At 40.6% G+C, this 24392-nt stretch overlaps 1 protein-coding gene and 1 long non-coding RNA gene across 2 annotated transcripts; one reads left to right on the top strand and one right to left on the bottom strand.

The window, feature by feature from the left end:
* Positions 1-14398: 14398 nt before the first annotated feature.
* LOC137095090 (uncharacterized) lies at positions 14399-14833 on the top strand. The gene is made up of 2 exons (XR_010908787.1): positions 14399-14596; positions 14678-14833. It is a non-coding gene; the product is annotated as an uncharacterized lncRNA (long non-coding RNA).
* A 7215-nt stretch (positions 14834-22048) lies between these two features.
* On the bottom strand, positions 22049-23239 carry LOC137095583 (golgin subfamily A member 6-like protein 25). The gene has a single exon (XM_067462363.1). It carries the CDS (start codon positions 23237-23239, stop codon positions 22049-22051), a length of 1191 nt encoding a protein of 396 aa, XP_067318464.1.
* Between the last annotated feature and the right edge of the window lie 1153 nt (positions 23240-24392).

The raw sequence follows: 24392 nt of genomic DNA, 5'->3' as shown, positions 1-24392 counted from the left end.
ACCCGCCTCCTCTCCTCTCCCCAATCCGCAGGTGGGCCAAGGGGCGGAGCCGCTGCGCCTGGCCCGCTTTAGGTCTGGAGGCATATCTGAAGACCCCAGCATGCACACCAAAAGTCGCCTCTTCTCCTGACTTTCTCTTCAGTCATTGGGACCAAGAGAGAGAGAGAGCCCCTCCGGCTGGAGGTATCTCCCACCTCCGCTCCCTCCTTTGTTTTTGCGCCTACCTTCAGGAAAGGTGGGCATCTCCACCTCTCTCTCTCTCTCTCGGTCCCAATGGCTGAGGAGAAAGTCAGGAGAAGAGGTGACTTTTGGTGCACACGCCAGGGTCTTCAGGCACGCCTCCGGACCCAAAGCAGGCCAGGCAAGGGAGCAAATGTGGCAAGTGTAGTTACTGGGATGTATAGTTCACCTACAATCAAAGAGCATTCTGAACTCCACCAATGATGGAATTGAACTAAATATGGCACATAGAACTCCCACGACAAACGGAAAATATATATCATGATTGGTTGGGGGAGGGGGCACGCCAAAATACTGTTTGCTTACCGTTGAAAATTACCTAGGGCCGCCTCTGAACATGCAACACATAATTGTCCTTCTTTAGGGGCCCCTTTCAAATCTATGATACTATATCTCTCTCTGTGTGTGAATCATATCTATCTATGTATCTATATCTATGGCTGGATGGCTCTTTGTCAGGAGGGCTCTGATTACGTTTTCTTGCCCTGATGAAGGGAGTTGGATTGGATGGCCTTAAGTATTTTCTGTTGGTCATGGGGTTTCTGTTGGACATGGGGTGTGGGAAATTTGCCTCAATTCTGTCGTTTGTGGGATTCAGAATGCTCTTTGATTGTAGGTGAACTATAAATCCCAATAACTACAAATCCCAAATGCCAAGGTCTATTTCCCCCAAACTCCATCTGTGTTCATATTTGGGCATATGGAATATTTGTGCCAAGTTTGGTCCAGATCCATCCTTGTTTGAGTCCACAGTGCTCTCTGTATATAGGTGTACTACAACTTCCAAACTCAAGGTCAATGCCCACCAAACCCTTCCAGTATTTTCTGTTGGTCATGGGAGTTCTGTGTGTGGTGGAGGCTCCTTCTTTGGAAGCTTTTAAACAGAGGTTGGATGGCCATCTCTCAGGGGTAATTTGAATGTGATTTTCCTGCTTCTAAGCAGGGGGTTGGACTGGATGGCCCATGAGGTCTCCTCCAACTCAATGATTTTATGATTAAGTTCCATCGTTGATGGCGTTCAGAATGCTCTTTGATTGTAGGTGAACTATAAATCCCAGCAACTACAACTCCCAAATGACAAAATCATATAGAGATATATATTTAAGGCATGGACAGTTTACTTCATGGATTGTAGTACTTGTTTATTACTGTGGAAGGCATGGAATGTTTGCCTTTTTGTGCCTGTGTGCCGCCCTGACTCCACATGGGGAGATGGAGGGATAGAAGTAAAGTAAAAATAAATAAACAGCAGCCTGGATCAGCAGTTGTGAGAGACCCACCTCCCACAGACCTGGTTTTGAGACTGGCGAAGGCAAGAGGGAGCCCGGGCCACGCCACAAAACGCTTCGCTGAAGACGGCGGGCCTCCTTTCTCCTTTTATTTTTCTTTCCCTCCGAGGCCCCCCGCCGCTTCCATGCCCTCCCCGGCCTTTTCCGCTTACTTCGCCCTCCTCGTCTCGCTTCTCCTTTTATTCCTCCGCTTGCAATCCTCCCTTTCTTCCTGTATTTTCTTCCTCTCCTTGTTTTCTTCCCTCTCTGTTTCTCAGCCATCAGCGGGAGCGATGGGCTAGCGGGAGGCAGAGAAGTGGCACCGCGCATGCTGCGCCCACCTTGGGGGCAGGGGAAGTTGGGAAATGGAGTCCCTCAGTCCCATAGGTTGAAGGACCAGCTGGGGGAGGAACTACAACTCCCAGAGTGCAACGCGTGTAAACTTCCTCCATCCTCCTCATCATCTTCCTTTATTTCTTTCTATGAGAAGAAGCGAACATTTGATTTCAAATCTAGATTTAATTATATTGCATGAGGAGAAGCCAATGGAGGTGGGGATAGCAAGTGGCCAGAGAAAGGAGGATTGTTTTGCCGAGGTGAGAGAGAGAGGGGGACGATGGAGGAGATCTCCTGCACACGTGTAGCCTCCCCAGCCCTGTGCGCATGCTCCGTGTTGTTTTGAATTTGTGAGTTTGTTGTGGTGTTTATTGGAATTTTGATGATTGTTGGTCATACCTTGGGGTATGAGGCATTAGAAGGACAAATTTGGTGAGATTTTGTCCAGTAGTTTTTCCGTTTTTGAACCACTAAGGACGACATTCATCTTTATATATATATAAATAGATTACAGTTTTTTTTAAAAATTGTTTTTATTGAGTTTTGTGAGTATATACAAACAGGGTGGGTGAAGAGAGAAAAAACAAGTGATCAAAGATAATAAGATAATCAGATAAATAATAATAAGATAATCAGAAGACACACAGATGAGAAACAGCGAAAGAAAGAAAAAGAGAGACCCAAAATCTCAGAAATTTGTGCCAATAGTGTGACTTCCCATGGTCTTCCAAGAACATTTAATGTTTGATCTGTGTTGGTCTTCTTCGTTCCTGCTGACATATTCTTCCACTTTTACTTCATATGCAAGATAAGTCTATCAGTACTAGTATTTCCCGTGTGCTAATAAAGTCTTTAAAACTTGACAAGTTTGTTCTTTTACGTGTTCAGTTTATTCTTTGAGATAAACAGTTCATTTGGATTATGTCGAAGACTTTTACAATCCATTCTCCATGATTTCGGGTTTCTCTATGTTTCCACCTCCTGGCTAGTAGCAATCTTGCCGCTGTGCTTAGCAGAAAGAGCATTTTCTCCTGGTTTTCATTAAGTTTGTTTTCGTTGGTAATGCCCAATAGGTATGTTTCAGGTCCCTGTGGGAATTTTGTTCTTAGTATTTTCTGGGTTGCTTGGTGTATCTCTTTCCAATATCCTCTTATTTGTTTGCACGTCCACCATTGATGGAAGAAGGTCCCTGTCTCTTTTCCACATCTCCAGCTTCTATTTGTGATGTTTTTATTGAATTTGGCTAATTTTTCTGGTGTATAGTACCAACGAAAGAAAATTTTATACTAGTTCTCCCGAAGGTCACTAGCGATAGTGTATTTAATTTTTATATTCCAGATTTCTTCCCATTGATTTGTTAGAATACTGTGACCTATGTCTCTTGCCCATTTGACTTGGCAGTCATAGAATCATAGAATCAAAGAGTTGGAAGAGACCTCATGGGCCATCCAGTCCAACCCCCTGCCAAGAAGCAGGAATATTGCATTCAAATCACCCCTGACAGATGGCCATCCAGCCTCTGTTTAAAAGCTTCCAAAGAAGGAGCCTCCACCACACTCCGGGGCAGAGAGTTCACTGCTGAATGGCTCTCACAGTCAGGAAGTTCTTCCTAATGTTCAGATGGAATCTCCTCTCTTGTAGTTTGAAGCCATTGTTCCGCGTCCTAGTCTCCAGGGAAGCAGAAAACAAGTTTGCTCCCTCCTCCCTGTGGCTTCCTCTCACATATTTATACATGGCTATCATATCCCCTCTCAGCCTTCTCTTCTTCAGGCTAAACATGCCCAGCTCCCCAAGCCGCTCCCCATAGGGCTTGTTCTCCAGATCCTTGATCATTTTAGTCGCTCTCCTCTGGACCCATTCCAGTTTGTTAATATTTCTCTTGAATTGTGGTGCCCAGAATTGGACACAATATTCCAGGTGTGGTCTAACCAAAGCAGAATAGAGGGGTAGCATTACTTCCCTGGTCCTAGACAGTATGCTCCTATTGATGCAGGCCAAAATCCCATTGGCTTTTTTTGCCGCCACATCACATTGTTGGCTCATGTTTAACTTGTTGTCCATTGTTGGCTCATGTTTAACTTGTTGTCGGCTGAGCTGGATCCAAGCCACGCCATAAGAAGAGACAATTCTTCATCTGCTTCTAATTTGAAATCTCGGATGGTCCTCTTGAAGGTAATTTTCCACAGGAGGTAGTTGTCTGGCCAGTCAGTGAATTTCTGGACGCCTTTGTCTCTGATATCTCTTCTGGGATTACGCAGGAGGAAGCCCAATTGCGAATCCGGTGTGTAGGGATACATCTGAGGAGTCTGCTGTGGTGTGACAAAGTCAATGTTCTTCGGTTGAACACGTCTCGTTATGATGGTAGGAGATGTTGAGTTCAGCAGATTGCTGGTAGGCAGCGCCTCTGAAGCTTTAATCTTCAGCGTTGAAACAATTGGCTTGGTATGCAGGGATGGATGTGGTGGCTCACTCCTGGCCATGCCTTGCCAATCTGAGAGGACATCTGGATCCTGCTGAAAGACGTCATCCTTTTGTTCCCACATAGACAGGTGGTTCCAGTTGCAGGTGTGCTGAAATCACATCACATTGTTGGCTCATGTTTAACTTGTTGTCCATGCCATATGCCAGCAAATATGGAAAACACAAGAATGGCCATCAGACTGGAAAAAATCAACTTATATCCCCATACCAAAAAAGGGAAATGCGAAAGACTGCTCAAACTTCCATACAGTGGCCCTTATTTCTCAGGCCAGTAAGGTAATGCTCAAGATCTTGCAAGGAAGACTCCAGCAATACATGGAGCGAGAGTTGCCAGATGTTCAAGCTGGGTTTAGAAAAGGCAGAGGAACAAGAGACCAGATTGCCAATATCCGCTGGATAATGGAGAAAGGCCGGGAGTTTCAGAAAAACATCTATTTCTGCTTCATTGACTACTCTAAAGCCTTTGACTGTGTGGATCATAATAAACTGTGGCAAGTCCTTGGTGGGATGGGCATACCAAGCCCCCTTGTCTCTCTCCTGAGGAATCTGTACAAGGACCAAGTAACAACAGTCAGAACTGACCACGGAACAACAGACTGGTTCAAGATTGGGAAAGGCGTACGGCAAGGCTGCATACTCTCACCCAACCTTTTTAACTTGTATGCGGAACACATCATGCGATGTGCGGGGCTTGATGAATGCAAAGCTGGGGTAAAAATTGCTGGAAGAAAAATTAACAACCTCAGATATGCAGATGACACCACTCTGATGGCCGAAAGAAAGAAGAAAGCGCAAAAGCTGGGTTGCAGCTAAATATCAAAAAAACCAAGATTATGGCAACAAGAATGACTGACAACTGGGAAATAGAGTAGAGTAGAGACATCAGACTAGCAACATAGATCCGCCTAGTCAAAGCCATGGTATTCCCTGTAGTAACCTACGGATGTGAGAGCTGGACCTTAGGGAAGGCTGAGCGAAGGAAGATCGATGCTTTTGAGCTGTGGTGTTGGAGGAAAGTTCTGAGAGTGCCTTGGACTGCAAGAAGATCCAACCAGTCCATCCTCCAGGAAATAAAGCCCGACTGCTCACTGGAGGGAAGGATACTAGAGACAAAGTTGAAGTACTTTGGCCACATCATGAGGAGACAGCAAAGCCTAGAGAAGACAAATATGCTGGGGAAAGTGGAAGGCAAAAGGAAGAGGGGCCGACCAAGGACAAGATGGATGGATGGCATCCTTGAAGTGACTGGACTGACCTTGAAGGAGCTGGGGGTGGTGATGGCTGACAGGGAGCTCTGGCGTGGACTGGTCCATGAGGTTACGAAGAGTCGGAGACGACTGAACGAATGAACAACAACCACGAGGACTCCAAGATCTTTTTCACACGTACTGCTCTCAAGCCAGGCATCCCCTATTCTGTATCTTTGCATTTCGTTTTTCTTGCCAAAGCGGAGTATCTTGCATTTGTCACTGTTGAACTTCATTTTGTTAGTTTAGTTTGTTAGCCCATCTCTCTAATCTGTCAAGATCGTTTTGAATCCTGCTCCTGTCCTCTGGACTATTGGCTATCCCTCCCAATTTGGTGTCGTCTGCAAACTTGATGATCCTGCCTTCTAACCCTTTATCTAAGTCATTAATAAAGATGTTGAACAGGGCCGGGCCCAGGATGGAACCCTGCGGCACTCCGCTCGTCACTTCTTTCCAGGATGAAGAGGAAGCATTGGTGAGCACCCTCTGGGTTCGTCCATTTAACCAATTACAGATGCACCTCACCGTAGTTTTGCCTAGACCACATTGGACTAGTTTCCTTGCCAGAAGGTCATGGGGGACCTTGTCGAAGGCCTTACTGAAATCCAGGTACGCCACATCCACGGCATTCCCCGCATCTACCCAGCTTGTAACTCTATCAAAAAAAAAGAGATCAGATTAATCTAGCATGACTTGTTTTTGATAAGTCCATGTTGACTATTAGCGATGACCGCATTTGTTTCTAAGTGTTTGCAGACCACTTCCTTAACAATCTTTTCCAGAATCTTGCCTGGTATTGACGTGTGGCTGACTGGACGGTAGTTGTTTGGGCCATCCTTTTTTCCCTTCTTGAAGATTGGGACCACATTGGCCCTCCTCCAATCTGCTGGAAATTCTCCCGTTCTCCAAGAACTCTCAAAGATGGTTGCCAATGGTTCCAAAATGACTTCCGCTAGTTCCTTCAATACTCTGGGGTGTAGTTGATCTGGCCCTGGGGACTTGAACTCATTTAGAGCGGCCAGGTATGACTTGTTTTCCAATTTGGGGTTGGATGTCTTCAAATCCCTCATCCACTCCGTCTTGCTGAGGTTGAAGATGACTTTCTTTTTGTGAGAAGACTGAGACAAAGAAGGTATTAAGTACTTCTGCCTTTTCCCTATCCCCTGTCAGCATTGCCCCATCTTCTCCTCGAAGAGGCCCTATTGCCTCCTTGTTTTTCCTTTTTCTACTGACATAAGAGGCGCAGGAAATGTGGCGTACGGAAGACCCCCTCCCCGGCGCTGCTCCTTTGTTTTCTTCCTTCTGATTGAGGTACAGCCCGCGGACAATGTGTGGCTGATAGCGGCCCCCGGTGCGTCAGGACCGGTCTTCTCGGAGTCGGGTTGCTTGGGAATGCAGCCCAAAGCGGGTGGTAAACTCCATCTAAGGCTAAATACCGGCACGAGACCGATAGTCAACAAGTACCGTAAGGGAAAGTTGAAAAGAACTTTGAAGAGAGTGTTCAAGAGGGCATGAAACCGTTAAGAGGTAAACGGGTGGGGCCCACGCATTTTGTCTGGAGGATTCAACCCGGCGGGTTATCATCGGTTGCACCGGGTGCGCAGATTCCCCCCCCCCCCGCCCCGGTCCCACCTCGGGGAAGTGGTTCCCAGAAGGGGACAGCCGCCCACGCGGAACCGGCCCCCGTCGGACGCATTTCCACTGGGGCGGTGTGCCGCGACTGGCTCCGGGTCGGCCAGGAAGGCCCCAGTCAGGGCAAGTAGCCCACCTCTGAGAAGGAGTAGGAAGAGAAGAAGATGATTGATAAGGAAGGGGCTGGATTTTCTGGTCAGATGGTCAGGCCTCCTCAAGTGGAAGAAAAAGGGGAAGAGGAGGGAAGAACATACGTCGTTCCTACTTTTCAAGAATGCTGAAGAGAACAAGGAGCAAGGGGTAGGTCAGCAAGGATTGCTGAAAAGTCTCACAGCAATCAGACCACTCTTTAGAAACACATGTGCTGTAGCTGAGTACTATAAATCAAGAGCATGGGAAACAGCCATTGCTGGCAGCAACTGATCCAATCACCTAGTCTTTGCTCCCTTCAGAGGAAAAGTGTTCTTGCCATACATCAAGGGAACTACTGACTGCATAAAGAAGCTGATGAGGAAACACAACATCTACAGACCAATCTACAGACCAACTAAGAAAATCCAACAAATACTACATTCAGCAAAAAGACAAGAGGGAGTCTTTAACTTGTTCTTCCTCCGTTGACCATAATAACAATTGTTGGTATAAAATTTTTATTAGTTTTTCTTTTTTTTCATAATTAATTCCCAAGAGTCTTGATCTTGACCAAAACCCTGCTTTTCATCTTCTTTAAATCCCTGATGTATTTGGAAGTAATTTAGCCATATAGTTTTTCCATTTAGATTTTTAATCTCCTCTAAGGATTTTAGTGTAAAATTTCCGTCTTCTTTTAAAAAAAATATTTGTTGGCAGGCTAACCAATTTCCTTCGCCTAGCTCCCATTTGTGTTTTGCCTTTACTGGGGAAATCCACAGTGGGGTACTCCTAAAAAATCTGGGCTTATATTTTTCCCATGTTTTAATTAGCGAAGCTCTTATATAGTGGTCACTTAAGCTTTTCTCAACTTTCCTCTTATTGTACCACATATAACTGTGCCATCTGGCTCTAAGATCGTGCCCTTCTAATGTTAACATTGGGTGGCCCATTCCTTTATCGCAACTAAGTTGCATGCTTCATAGTAAATGAAATTTGGTAACCCCAGACCCCCTCTTTTTCTTTCATCCGTCAGTAATTTTAAGCTTATTCCTGGCTTTCTGTTCTTCCATATAAATTTTGTTATGTCCGAATTCCACTTTTTAAATAAGTGGTCATTTCTGATCACTGGTAAAGGTTGAAATAGGAATAATAATTGAGGAAGAATCATGATTTTAACTATCACTATACGACCAAGGAGTGATATATTTTGATATTTCAATTTTTCCATGTCTTTTTGAATTTTTTTCCATAGAGGCCCGTAATTGTTTTTTATTAATGCCGCATTGCTTTTGGATATTGTAACCCCTAGGTACTTTATTTTATTTACGATTTTAATTCCCGAAATTTCTTGCAGTGTTTTTCTATCCATATTTTTAACTAGTAATTTTGTTTTCTGTTTGTTCAGTTTGAAGCCCGCCAGATTTTCAAAACTATCAATTTTCTTTAGTCAGTCCTTAATATTATTTACCGAATCTTCGATGATGCAAACAACATCGTCTGCATACACCCTCAATTTGTATTGTTGCTTTATGATTTTTATTCCTTTTAGGTTTTTATCCTCATTTATTAGGCTTGGGCGGTTTTGTTCGTTATTTTTGTATTTCGTTATGGATTCCTATTTAAATTAGTTTACGATCCAATATCAAGCCATGCAGGAATAGTGTGAGGAGTAATTAAGAATCGAAACATTTTTTCCAATTTTTGTAATTATTTTGTAATTATTTTTGTATGTCTGGTGCAAGTTTTACAATCTCTCCGTTTCTCTTCCCTCCCCGGTAGCAAGCTAGCAAGTGGCGCATTTACCCCACTTCTGGTATCTCCCCTCCTGCCAGCCACCTTTGCTCTGCTGCTTCCCTACTCTTTCCTCATGCTGTCTTCCTGGCCAGCAGCTTCAAACTATTATTACTATATATCAGGGGTCCTCAAACTTTTTAAATGGGGGGGGGGGGAGAGAGATTACTGTCACAGCATGGGTAAGAGTCTTAATATAACAGTAGGAAATCCATGAATATGTTTACTGATCAGTCGATCAGCCGAACTATCAGGAATGTGGTCTCAAATAACCCACCTTTCCACACAGCCATATAACTCAGAATATCAAAGCAGAAAATCCCCCAATATGTGCTTTGAACTGGATTATATGGCAGTGTGGTCTCAGATAACCCACTTTCCACACAGCCATATAACTCAGAATATCAAAGCAGAAAATCCCCCAATATGTGCTTTAAACTGGATTATATGGCAGTGTGGTCTCAGATAACTCACCTTTCCACACAGCCATATAACTCAGAATATCAAAGCAGAAAATCCCCCAATACGTGCTTTGAACTGGATTATATGGCAGTGTGGTCTCAGATAACTCCACCTTTCCACACAGCCATATAACTCAGAATCCTGCAGCCTGCTAGAGGAGAAGAATCAGGAGGAGGAGGAGGATTAGGAGGAACAGCTTAATTATAATATAGTATAATAACATTATATATATATAATATTATAATAATATAATATAATATACAATAATAATATATTATTGTATATTATATTATATTACTATATTATTATTATATTATATTATTATTATATTATATTATAATTGTATTTATTATATTATAATATATCATATATGTCCCAAGCCCACAGCATGTCCAAAAGCAGAAGATTAAGTCAGAACAAAACATCCAAAAACAATCCGAAGTAAGAATCCAATCTTTAAACCGCTTTGAAACGGTTTAATGTAATATAATGTAATATAATAATATAATATAATATACAATAATATTATACAATAATAATATAATATAATATAATATAATATAATATAAAATATAATATTATTATAGTATATTATTATTGTATATTGTCAGCTCACGATAGCTGGGCTCAATGATGACACGAGACTTCCATCATAATCAAACAAAGAACTTTACTATCAGATACTAAGACACAAAAAAGCCGGGATTGCCTGGTCGCAGCAGGCGATCCCTTATATACACTCCCACCAGTTCAAAACGTGAACTTTCGCCAAACCCAAAACCCCGCGCAAAAGCTTCCCGCCACCAGACAACTGCCTCCCTCCAAGGCCACCAGCTGCAGATTCCTTATCGGGGTGAAACGTCAGGAGATACTTAAGTTTTTTTGCAATGGGATCTAGGTAAAAGGAACAAATTGTGGCTATTAACATTTAAACGTTACATATATCAAAATAAATGTTTTACCAATATATTTCACCAAATAGGTGTATACTCACAAGATACTCTGCTTCTAAGTTTGATTCTAATTGCGAGTATGAACAGGCTCTGGGGGTTTCCTCTATTTAAAGAGGAAAATGCACATCAGATGTAGAGGAGACAGAGAAGTTAATTAAAGGCTCATTTAAAGTTATAGGTGTAGAGGAAGTCACCACTAGATGGCGTTGTGAGTAATGTACTCCCCAGGGATGTGTAGTATACAAGGGATAATATAAAAAATCTCAAGGTTATATATAGCAACTGTATGAATTGTATTCATTAAGACCGTGTGGGTGTTCCGTCCGTAATCTGAAGATCCAATATGTTTCCCTTTGTAGGAGTTTAATGTTAAAGTCCATGTGTTTGGATTGTGTGACTACTTCTAATATGTGGTATTTGAAAGATTCAGGATTGTGCTGTAGATCATCAAAATGTTTATACAGTATGGAGTCTCTGGAATTAGTTCTAATTTTGCTCCGGTGTTCTATAATCCTAGATTTCACTTCTCGACGAGTTTGACCAACGTACATCAGATTGCATTCACAAATAATCATGTAGATAACTCCTTTAGTTGTGCATGTAGCAAAATGGGAGAATTTAATTTTCAATGGTGGGTGTTGGTGTGTAAATATTTTTGTCTCCACCAATTGGTTACCCTATTGGAGTTACTGGGGGTGGATCCCCCAGTTTCAAAAAGTGATCTGTCTTTAATTAAAGATTCCTTGAATTTATCATCAAAACTTAATTCCTGTAGCCATTCTGCCATAACAAAGCAATGCTTTGGAACAATACAATATGAATGGGTTCCTTAGTAGACAGGTTTAACACCAATAATCCACTTATAAAGATAACATAATGAATAAGTCCAACAAATAGGTAAATTGTGAAACTTAGACTGTTCAATTCACAGTAGTCACAAAATTAAGCAATATGAAATAAGTTCTGTATAGTCTTTTAGTGATGTCGTTGTATGTTCATGAATCAGCCTCCCACGACCGGTTTCGGCCTTTGCTTTAGGCCTTCTTCGGGTGGTCTGTAATTTTACATACATAAATACATTTTATGTATTTATAAAAACTCAGTCTCTAGGTGTGCTAGAGAAATTCAACTCTGATGCGCAATTTAAAATTGATTTGGACACCCTCACAAATAAACTCAAGGAATTTTCCACACAACTTAGATCTTTTAAACTGAAAAAGTTTGAAAGGGACGAAAATGATTACAAGAACAACAAAGTTTACCAGTGGCTATATTCCAAACACTACCACTCTAGAAAACAAGTAAGGTTTAGTGAATTCACTTCTGAAGAAGACACAGGTTCTATGTCGGATAGTTCAGGACATAGTGTGGCCTCATACAGGAGGGACAACAGCCACATACCTAGACGTACGGGTCGTATCAGAAACAAACCTAATCGTTTTTTTCAAGAGGCTCCAAATGTGAAACGGAAAACTTAATAGTGAATTTATCCAACAGAGTTTTAACCCCTCAGAAAAAGCATGTTATTAATAAAGGACTAACATTTGTCCCTAAACCCAAATACAATCCATTTAAGATGCGTATAGAATTAGCTAGGCTATTTCGTACCATCAGATTAAGACAGCATTTTGGGACCACTATAAACAGCACTATTTCTACCTTCAAACCTCGTAGTAACTTTTTTCCTAGCACAGACCATATAGGACTTAGAGTTTTTGAAAAAACAATATGTGAGGAACTCTGTCACACATTCACAAAAAATAAAGGGACACACAGTACAAACTTTTCCAACAGTGAGTGGAACACGCTTCGTAGTTTAGCCAATGACAAAAACCTCATTTGGAAGCCGGCTGACAAGGGTGGAGCCATAGTGTTAATGAACCATACTGATTATATTAATGAGATCCACAGACAATTATCAATAAGAGAACACTATCTTAATATAGAACGGGATCCCACACATCACATCCAATCTATTATAAAAACGGTGACAATGGAAGGACTGTCGCTTGGATATATATCAGAGGATGTGTATAAGTATCTACACACTCCATGGCCCAGAACCCCTGTACTGTATATTCTACCGAAAATACATAAGAACATCAGGCCAGTTCCGGGCCGTCCTATCATATCAGGATCAGGCTCCATTCTAGAACCATTAGCAAAATTTGTGGATTACCATTTACAACCCTTTGTAAAACAGACTTCATCTTATGTTAGGGACACTAAACACTTTATCAATATCATTGAACCCTTGGTGATTCCAACAGATGCTGTTCTGATGTCCATAGATGTAACTTCATTATACACCAGCATTCCAATAGAAGAGGCACGCACAGTATGTGAGTGAACAGGAGATCAAACTGTCACCCTCCCACTTTCTTTTTGTTGGACCTCCTTGATATCATTCTCGAAAAAAATTTCTTTAAATTTGACCAAAAATATTATTTTCAAATACAAGGAGTGGCCATGGGCAGCCCTGTTGCATCTTCAATAGCAAATTTATTTATGGATAATTTGGAAAACAATATAATTCTGAATCGTGCATATAACCCTGTAGCGGATAGCATAATCAAATATTGCAGATTTATTGATGATATCTTCATCATTATAAACTCACATCATGAGGCAGAAACATTATTATCCTGGATCAATACAGTACACCACAATATCAAATTTACAGGGAACATCAGTGCCACATCCTTGGTTTTCCTGGATGTCATGATTATAAAAGAAAACGACCGATTGAGGGTGAGAAACCACCGTAAAACCACGGATAGAAACTCTCTGTTACACCACAATAGTTACCATCATTGGGCATTAAAAAATAATCTACCGTTTTCACAGATGCTCAGGATTAAACGTAACTCCTCGACCCAACAGGATTTCACTCAGGAGATTGAGGTAACGAAACGACAGTTTAGAAACCGGGGATATCCTGAACATATAATACAATCATCTTATCTAAAAGTAGCCAATATTCCCCGGTCTAAACTTCTAGAGAACAAGACTAGACCTAGAGTAGAAAGATTAATATGGCCACTTACTCTCACTAATATGTCCAGTTTAGCCATCAGAACAATTAAAAAATACTGGAACCTAATAAGGGACATCCCGGGCTGTGAAAGACCCCCATTAATAGCATATAAAAGAACCAAGAGCATCAGGGATTTTTTGGTACATTCAGATTTAACACATAATGTTCGGACCATGAAATCAAATCTGATTGGCAATTATCGGTGCCACCATTGCTCAGTGTGTAACCAATTGGTGGAGACAAAAATATTTACACACCAACACCCACCATTGAAAATTAAATTCTCCCATTTTGCTACATGCACAACTAAAGGAGTTATCTACATGATTATTTGTGAATGCAATCTGATGTACGTTGGTCAAACTCGTCGAGAAGTGAAATCTAGGATTATAGAACACCGGAGCAAAATTAGAACTAATTCCAGAGACTCCATACTGTATAAACATTTTGATGATCTACAGCACAATCCTGAATCTTTCAAATACCACATATTAGAAGTAGTCACACAATCCAAACACATGGACTTTAACATTAAACTCCTACAAAGGGAAACATATTGGATCTTCAGATTACGGACGGAACACCCACACGGTCTTAATGAATACAATTCATACAGTTGCTATATATAACCTTGAGATTTTTTATATTATCCCTTGTATACTACACATCCCTGGGGAGTACATTACTCACAACGCCATCTAGTGGTGACTTCCTCTACACCTATAACTTTAAATGAGCCTTTAATTAACTTCTCTGTCTCCTCTACATCTGATGTGCATTTTCCTCTTTAAATAGAGGAAACCCCCAGAGCCTGTTCATACTCGCAATTAGAATCAAACTTAGAAGCAGAGTATCTTGTGAGTATACACCTATTTGGTGAAATATATTGGTAAAACATTTATTTTGATATATGTAACGTTTAAATGTTAATAGCCACAATTTGTTCCTTTTACCTAGATCCCATTGCAAAAAAACTTAAGTATCTCTTATGAGAACATATGTAAAAGACTGAACTTTGTAAGTATTTCTAAATGCATTTTATTTCATTATGTTCAACCTACACAATTGTAAAATGTATTTATGTATGTAAAATTACAGACCACCCGAAGAAGGCCTAAAGCAAAGGCCGAAACCGGTCGTGGGAGGCTGATTCATGAACATACAACGACATCACTAAAAGACTATACAGAACTTATTTCATATTGCTTAATTTTGTGACTACTGTGAATTGAACAGTCTAAGTTTCACAATTTACCTATTTGTTGGACTTATTCATTATGTTATCTTTATAAGTGGATTATTGGTGTTTAACCTCATTCTGTCTGCCCAATCCTCCTCCCTCCTCTGCTCTCTTTCCTCCCATTCTGGCAACTTTGAAAGGGTAGAGACCTCTTGGCCATACACGACTTTAAAAGGGGACTCCCCTGTTGTTGAGTGTGGGGCTGCGTTGTACACTAGTTCTTCATACGGGAGAAGATCGACCCAGTTTTTACCTTTTTACCTTTGTGGAATTTTTATTCAAATTGGAAACGTGAGAAGAACTGAGCCCATCGAATCTGGCTGACAATTTGCAGGGAGATGTTAGGTACTGTAGGTTTCTATGATCAGTCCACACCTCAAATGGGATTCTGCTCCCTTCTAACAGGTGCCTCCAACATTCCAGTGCCCTCATTATCGCTAGTGCCTCCTTTTCCTAAATCGGCCAATTGTGTTCTGTCTCAGTGAATTTTTTTGATAGGAACCCACAAGGCTTCAATTTCCCCTCAGAATCTCTTTGCATAAGTGCTGCTCCATATGCCCAATTGGATGCATCGCAATGCAGCACGAACTGCTTGGCCGTATCCGGGTGTGTTAAAAGTGGTTCCTCAGTGAATCTGCACTTTAGCTTTTCGAAGGCATCCTGACACCCCTTTGACCATACTAGCTTAGCCCCTGGGGATCGTGTTTTGGCTGACTCCCCCTTCCCTTTTGTTTTCAGCAGTTCTATGAGTAGTAACGTGAGCTGGGCAAAATCCTTTATGAATGATCGGTAAAAGTTTGTGAACCCCAAGAATGACTGTAGCTGTTTGCGTGTGGTTGGGGGCTCCCATGCTCTCACATCCTCCACCTTCGTGGGATCCATAGCAATACCTTTGTGGGATATCCTATACCCTAAGAAGTCAATTTGCTTCTTATTAAACTCACATTTGGCTAGTTTGGCGAACAATTTTGCCTCCCTTAGCCTTTGGAGTACCTCCCTCACCAATTGGGTATGGTCCGCTTCATTTTTACTAAAAATTATTACATCATCAATAAAACAAAAGACCCCACGGTACAATAATGGGTGTAACACTTGGTTGATCATCTGCATGAATACTCCTCCCCCTCCTTTTAGGCCGTAAGGTAAAACACAGAATTGGTACAATCCTAGCGCACATGAGAATGCAGTTTTCCACCTGTCCTCTGGCTTCACCCTGAGTTTGTGGTAAGCCTCGACCAGGTCCAGTTTCGTGAATACCCTCCCCTCCACCAGTCTAGATAGTAAGTCCTTGGTTAGGGGTAGAGGGTAACAGGTGGTTGTGCTCACGGCGTTTAGCCCCCTGTAGTCTACACACAGTTGAAGCGAACCGTTCTTTTTCTGTCTAAATAGCACGGGGGCCCCGAGGGGGGAATCGGAAGGCTCAATGAAACCCTGCGGGAGGTTATTGTCTATGTACTGTTTCAATTCGTCCATCTCCCTAGCCGACATCGGGTAGATTTTGGCCTAAGGGAGTGTAGCGTCCTTGTGCAGTTCAATTTTCACCTCAACCCTCCTTTTGGGAGGTAGTCTGTCAGCTTCCTCCTCATCAAAAACATCAGCAAAGTCCCGGTATTGGGGGGGAATGTCTTGCACCCAACCCTTTGGCTTGCTTTCCTCACCTCGGCTACCCATTCCCGTTGGCGTCTTTGGGAATCTCAGGCTCCTCTCCTCCCAATCTATGCAAGGGTTTGCTCCTCGTAGCCATGGCATACCCAGAATTACGTTGTATGTTGCTAATTGGGAGATAACAAATGTTATCTCACCCTCCCGGCCGCCCACTTTGCACTTCACTCCCCTAACTTCAAACCTTGCCAGGGCGCCTGATGCCATCGACCCATCTAATTGGGTGAAAGCTATGGGGATCTGCAAAGTTATCTTCTCGCATTCCAGTTCCTCTGCTAGTTCGGGAGTCATTATGTTCCTGGAGCACCCGCAATCTACAAAGGCTTTGCAGCTGGCCCATTTACCCATCCCTTCTAGCCTGATGGGGAAGACTAACATTCCAGGGTTGTGACTCACCAAGGATCCCATTGGGGCCTCCAGGGGGAAACATTCCTCCGCTTTCTTTCCAGCAGCGGCTTTCGTTTTGGGCCGTGGGGGATCCCCCCCTTCCTCTGCCAACAGCCGGAAGCTTTATGGCCTAAATGGCCGCAAATAAAGCACCTGTTCTGCCGGCTTCTCTCTCCGCTCGCAGGCTCTTTCTTGGGCGGCTCCCCTCCAGGCTTCCGGCTCTCCATCCTTGGCGGTCCGGTCTGCGCCGCCGCTCCTCGATGCCTCCTGATTTGAGTCAACGTCGACTCGACCCGCTCGGCTAGTTGGATCCATCCTTGGATCGTTCCCGGGTCGTCGCGGTGAAGCGCCCAGGCCAGCAATTCCTTCCTCAAGCCCTCTTTGAAGATTTCTACTTTTGTCTGGGCCGACCACCCTGGGACCCTTTCAGCAAGCAGCTGGAACTCCTTGGCAAACTCCTGGCCTTGAGTGATATCACTCTTGGCCTTGAGTGATAGTTTTCAGCCTATCTCTTGCCTTGACGCGCTCGAGGGGGTCCCGAAAGCGTGCCTCCAGTGCAGCTAAGAACACCCTCACTGACCCCAAGCATGGGTCGCCCCAGGCGTGGATTTGAACGTACTAGCTTGCTGCGCCTCCCCTCAGCACTGCTCCCACGGCTCTCACTTGGCTAGCCTCCGACCTGAATGCGTGCGCGTTGTCCTCCAAGTATCCTCTCACTATCGTCAGGAAAAAGTCGAGGTCTTTGGATCTACCTCCGAACTCTGCACGCAGATCCTCTCTCCTCTGCTGTGGTGGTTGGAGCTGCACACCTCGGCCGCCTACATGTGCCATTCCTCCCGGGGCCACTGGTTGCCCAAACAATGCTCCGGGTTGCCCCGTGCCACGTCCTGCACCGGCTGGGATTGTTACCGGAAGGGTTTGCGGGGTCGTCGCATCCCCCCGTGGTATTCCCTCTCCTCCGTCACTCGGGGCTGCCTGGGTTCTACATCTTGCCCCCAGGATCTGGCTGCTCCCCGCGCTCGCCTCCCACGGTGACTCCGCGTGGGGCTGGGATTCCTCCAGAAGGGGGGCCAGGTGATCCATCAGCCTTGACATCATGGCTAATGTTGTTTCCATGGCCAGTTTAAAGACTGGATTCTTACATCGGATTGTTTTTGTTTTGTTTTTTAAAAAAATATTCTTTATTGAGATTTTCATAAAACATAAAACTTAGCGAGGAAAAAAGAAGCAATAGAAGAAAAAAAAGAAAAAAAATGAAAAAATGAAAAAATGGGAAAAAGAAAAACAAAAACAAAAACAAAAACAAAAAAGAAAAATTAAAATTTGACCTCCTGGTATCTTCGGAAGATCTTATCAGCTTTCTTGCTGTTTATGTCCTTGAGTTTTCTTCTTTCCCTCTTTTTGGCGTAATTCAGTCTATTTTTGTATTTCTTATAATACTATTTCTTTTTTCTTCTTTTTCAGATATTCTGTAACATCACTCCAATCCGTTTCTTTCCTTTTGGTTTCTTTATTCTTTAACAGTAGAAAAGTTAGCTTGTCTAGGTTTCTTATATCCAATATTTTTGTTACCCAATCATTTATCTCTGGTATCTCTTCTTGCTTCCATACTTTGGCGTAGCACATCCTTGCTGCTGTTAATATCAAGAATAGTATTTTATCTTTATTCTCATCTAATTTTCTATTATACATCCCTAACAGAAAGATCTCTGGTTTCAATGGCAATTGTATTTTCATCATAGATTGAATTTCTTTGTGTATTTCCCTCCAGAATTTTCTCGCTTTGTCGCACGTCCACCATGCATGGAAAAAGGACCCTTCTTTATTTTTACATTTCCAGCAGGTCGTGCTTGTATTATTATATATTCTGCCCAATTTCTTCGGTGTCAAATACCACCTTTGCGATATTTTTACCCAATTCTCTCTTAGTTCTATTGCATATGTAAATTTTAATCTTTTTTTCCAAATTACCTTCCATTCTTCTTTTCTAATATTTCTTTGAATATTCTCGTTCCATCTTCTCATGTAATTTTTCTCCTCATTTTTTTCCAGATGCCATTCTAGTAATTTTTTGTATAATTTGGTTATTAATTTTCTTTCTGTTTTCATGATGGTATCCCAGAATTCGTCTCCTTGTGCGAATCCTAATTTCCTATCCAGTTTAAATTTTTCTTTAATTTGCCAGTATTGGAACCATGATATATTTTTGTCGATTTGGACTAATTCTTGTTGTTCTTTTATTTCTATTTCCCCTTGTTTAGTTTTTAGTATTTCTTTGTAGACAGGCCAGTCATTCCACCCCAGACACCTTCTTTGCGTTGCCTCCAGAGGTGATATCCAAATTGGTGTTTTATTGTACAGTTTTAATTTATATTTCTCCCACACTTTTAGAATTGCAGACCTTATAAAATGATTCCCGAAGTTTTTTTCTTTTTCTTTCCCTTTATACCAAGTATAATGGTGCCACCCTGCTCTTAGATCTATCCCCTCTAATGTTAATAATTTCTTTTTCTTTAACATGGTCCAGTCTCTGGCCCATGTTAGAGCACAGGCTTCGAAGTATGTTTTTAGGTCCGGTGCAGCCAATCCTCCTTTTTCTTTTTGTTCTATTAAGTTTTTATAATGTATCCTTGGTTTTTTATCATTCCAGATAAATTTAGAGATATCCCTGTTCCATTTTTTAATCTCATTCATGTTCCTGATTATGGGCAAATTTTGAAATAGGAATATCATTTTTGGTAAGACTTTCAATTTAATCGAAGCGATCCTTCCCATTAATGATAAATTTGATTTTTTCCACTTTTTCATATCCTCTTTAATTTCCCTCCATTTATTTAAATAATTATTTTGTAACAGATGTAGATTTTTTGCTGTTATCTGGATCCCTAAATATTTTATTTTTGGAACAATGTGCACATTCCATTTCTTTTGTATCTCTTCCTTTTCTCTTTCTCCGATATTTTTTGTTATTGCTTTAGTTTTTTCCAAATTTATTTTAAATCCTGCCACTTCCCCATAGTTTTTTATTTCTTCCAGCCAATTTCCTGTTTTTTCTTTTGGGTTCTCTATAATACAAATTATATCGTCGGCGAACGCTTTGTATTTATAGTCCAATCCTTGTATTCTAGCACCCTCTAGGGTCTTTTCTTCTCTTATTCTTTTTAGCAGTACTTCTAATGATAAGACAAATATTAACGGTGATAAGGGGCAGCCCTGTCTGGTTCCTTTTTCTATCTGAATCTTGTCTGTTTCCTGTCCATTAATTATAATTTTGGCCTCTTGTTCTTCATAAATTGCTTCCACTGAATTTTGGAAATAGTACCCCATATCAATCTCCCTCATTAAAAATTTAAAAAAATCCCAATTGACATTATCAAATGCCTTCTCGGCATCCACGGCCATAAACATTACTTTCTTTTGGTGGTAAATTTCATAATACTCGATCAAATCTATTACTGTCCTCACGTTATCTTTTTGTTGTCTGTTGGGTAGGAAGCCTGCTTGATCTTCCTCTATGTATGTTTCCAAAATTATTTTTAATCTTTCCGCTAGGATACTGGAAAAGATCTTATAATCTACATTAAGTAGCGATATGGGGCGATAATTTTTAACCTCTTCCGGGTCCGAATTTTCCTTGTGTATTACAGATATATTGGCCTGTCTCCAGGAATTTGGTATTTCTTTATACATTCTTATGTTATTCATTATTTTCTTCAGATATGGTGTGAGTTCTTGTTGGAAAATTTTGTAATAGCCCGATGACAACCCATCTGGGCCTGGAGCTTTATTTGGTTTTAGATTTTTTATTGCCGTTTTTATCTCTTGTTCGGATATTTCCTTATTAAGTGTTTCCCTTTGTTCGTCTGAGATCTTTTGTAATTTTTGTTTTCCTAAATATTGGTATATCTTTTCCCTATCTATCTTCTCATTCTGATATAATTTCTTGTAAAAATTAAAGAATTGATTTCTGATCTCCTTTTCTTGAGTGTATATTTTATCTTCGTCTCTTATTTTGGTTATGTGTACTTTCTCTCTCTTTTTTCGTAGCTTATTCGCTAACCATTTTCCTGATTTATTTGCATTCATAAAGTAATTTTGTCTTAAATACTTTAATTGTTTTTCTTTTTCTTCTAATTCCAATAGGTCTAATTGCTTACGTAGATTTTCTAATTTACTATTTATTTCTCTATTTTTTGGGCTTTTTTTGAGGTTCTGTTCCTCTTTTTCCAATTCTTTCTTAATCCCATTCATCTTTTCCATTTTTTGTTTATTTCTGGCTATTTTTTGCTGTATAAAATGGCCCCGCATTACTGCTTTACTTGCTTCCCACAGATTTAGTGTATTTGTTTCCATATTATCATTTAGTTCAAAATATTCTTTTAGTTTATTTCTAATTCTTTCTATGTCTTCCTCTCTTTTTATCAAATTTTCATCTAATCTCCATCTTCTTATTTTGTCCCCTAGTTCTATTCTTAGTTCCAGGGGGCAATGATCTGAGTCAGCCCTCGGCAAAATCTTAAAGCTCTTTATTTTCCCTATCATTTGTGTTGTTGTCCACATCATATCTATCCTAGACCAGTTTTGAAATCTGGCTGAATAATATGTGTAGTCTTTTTTGTTACCATTCTTTGTTCTCCATACGTCCTTTAAGTTTAGTTTTTTCATCATTTTTATCATTATATTTGGAAGGTTTCCTTTGTCTTTAGTTTTCTTTGTGGTGTAGTTTGTCTTACTCCTATCTAGTTCCCTATTCATGACCCCATTAAAATCTCCCATAATTATTAGGTGGTCATATTCCTGCTCCTCTATCTTTTTTTTTAGTTTTTCTGTGAATTTTATCTTGGAGTCATTAGGCGCATAAATATTACAGATTAGAAGTTTCAAATCTTGTATTTTTATATTTACCCCCAGGAATCTTCCCTCTTCGTCCTTAAATGCTATTTCCGCTGGAATGTCCCTGTTTACGTATATTACTACCCCCCTTTTTTTCTCTTTTGCTGAGGATATGAATGACTGGCCCAAACTTTTGTTTTCCAGATGTTTTATATGGTCTTCCCTTATATGTGTTTCTTGAAGTGCTATAATATGAAACTTTTTCTTTTTTAGGTTAAAAAAAACTTTATTTCTTTTATTCGGCACATTCAGACCATTAATATTATTTGAATATAGTTTTAACTCTTTCATTGTTTGTTGTCTTCTTCTCTAGTCCCTTCTTCCTTTTCGTTCCTCTCCTCTTCTATTTCCTCTTTCTCCCTTTCTTCCTCCCCTTCACTCTCTTCAGGTCCTTCCTCTCTTATTTCCTCCTCTTTGGGTCCATCTCGTTCTAGTCCATCCAGATTTTGTATGCCATTTGTCTTTACCATGTTCGACTCTCTCTCTTCTTCCTCCCTCTCTTGTTCCCTTTTTCTTTCTTCTAATTCTTTTTTTCTCGCTTTTCCCTTTGTTGGATCTGTGTCCTTTTCCTTTTCCTCCCGTTTTATCTTTTCTAGAAATTCTTTTGCCCTGTCGACACTTTTGATCCAATACCTTTGTTCTCTATAAGATGCCATCAGGCCTTCTTCTCGTTCCCATCTGTATCTTATTCTTCGTCTTTTTAATTCTTCCGTTAAGAAGTTGTATTTTCTCCTTTTCGTTAACACTGTGTTTGGGTATTCTTTCAATATGATGATTTTTTTCCCTTTATAATATACTGTTCTTCTGTTGTTTACTTTCAAAACTTCGTCTCTTGTGGTTTTCTTTGCAAAGTGCACCACCACATCTCTTGCTACTCTGTTTCTTGTCGCAAAATTTGTATTTACTCTATAAACTCTGTCTGTCTGGTCTTGCATCTCTTGGTCTGTATATTCTAGTAATTCTGCTAGAATATCAATCACTTTGTCTCTTATATTCTCTTTTGGGTCCTCTTCAATGTTTCTCAGTCTCAATTGAAATTCCAGTTCTTTCGCCTCCATCTTTTCGCACTTTTCCTCTAGTTTCGCTGTTTTCTGTTCTAAATGTCTAATTTTTCCCTGCATGGCTTCTTGAGTCTTCTTGATTTCTGTCTTTTCCATTTTCAAGTCTTTGAATTCTTGTTGCATTAATGTTATTTCTTTTTTCACTCCTCCAATTTCCTCTTTTATTTCCTTTTTCAGATCTGCCATCTGTTCTTGGGATGCTTTCTGTGCCGCGTCTTGTTTCTCCTTCACTGATTGTATCTCCTTCATTACTTTCTCTGTCATTTTCTCAAGTAAATCTTTCAGCGTTTGTTCCTCTGGCAGAGAGACTCTTCTTGTAGTACTTTTCATTTCCTTCTGTTCTCTGTCGCCCTTCTCATTCTTCTCTGTCTTGTCAGTCTTGTCAGTCTTATCTGTTTTGTTCCTTGTGTTATACATCTTCTTACCAAGGAGTTGTTCTCTTATTTTCTCTGAATGTCTTTAATCTTGTTCTGATTTCTTTCTATGCTTCTTTATCTAATTGTGCAAGACAAGGTATATTAGTTTCAGTTATAGTTTTCTATGAGAGTCCTCCTTTGTATACTTTTTCCTCCCCCTTTTAATTCACCAGCTTTTTTATTTTTATTTTTATTTTATTTTATTTTATTTTATTTTATTTTATTTTATTATTATTATTTATTATTTATTATTTATTATTTTTGTATTTTCTTAATATATTCTTGATAATTAATTATGCAATATTTTTTGTTTATTTGTCCAACTTATATTTCTCAATTGCTATTATTATTATTATTTATTTATTATTATTATTATTTTCCTCTATTTTTTATTATTTTTATTTTTATTTATTTTATTTTTGAGCCTCTGACGTTTGTTTTTTCCCCTTTCAGTAAGCTGGTCTTTCTTCCTTACCCTCGCTGCATTTCTTCCTCTGCGACCCCTCTCGTCTTCCTCTTTGTTCCGTTTTATTCTTATTGTGCTTTATTCTCTTATTTGTTTGATTATTATTTTCACTTCCTGTTTCCTGGTTCTCTTCTTCTCGCGATGTTTTCTATTTCCACTTCCTGGTTTTCTTCTCCCTCCAAGTCTCGCGTCTTTAGCCTTATTCTCGCGTTATTTTCTTGCTCTCCCCAATTCTCACGTTGTTTGTGCTCTCTCTCGCGTTTCTTCCTTCCTCCTCTAACCCCCCTCCTTCCTCCTGGTCTCGCTCGCTCGCTCGCTGGTCTCGCTCGCTCCCGCGCGGTTTCTCCACGTGCACTCCTCTCCTCCTCCTTATCTCGGCCTGGTGGGGGCGAGGGGGGCAGCGCGATGGCGCAATGGCGCAGACTCTCAAACGCGGCGACAGGAGTCTCCAAGGTCGTCTCCCTCCTCCCTTTAGACTCCTCTCAGTCCTCTCGTCAAAACATTCCCTTGTTTCAAGGTCAGTCTACCTTTGTCTTTATCTTTGTCAACTCCTTTGCCAGCTCAGTTTCGTTCTATATTATATTTAGGTTTCCATCAATTTTTATTGTAATTATTGCGGTTTCAAAGTTTATGTTTTTGTATATATGTATATAGAATATATAGAATTATTCCAGCTTAGTTATTATTG

Source organism: Anolis sagrei, chromosome Y (assembly GCF_037176765.1).
Source record: "Anolis sagrei isolate rAnoSag1 chromosome Y, rAnoSag1.mat, whole genome shotgun sequence".
NCBI lineage: Eukaryota > Metazoa > Chordata > Lepidosauria > Squamata > Dactyloidae > Anolis > Anolis sagrei.
This window is presented reverse-complemented; position numbering and strand designations above follow the sequence as displayed.

Bases quoted from the DNA above. Each gene is read 5' to 3' on its own strand.
- LOC137095583 (XM_067462363.1), bottom strand. From the start codon at position 23,239: ATGTATAACACAAGGAACAAAACAGATAAGACTGACAAGACTGACAAG.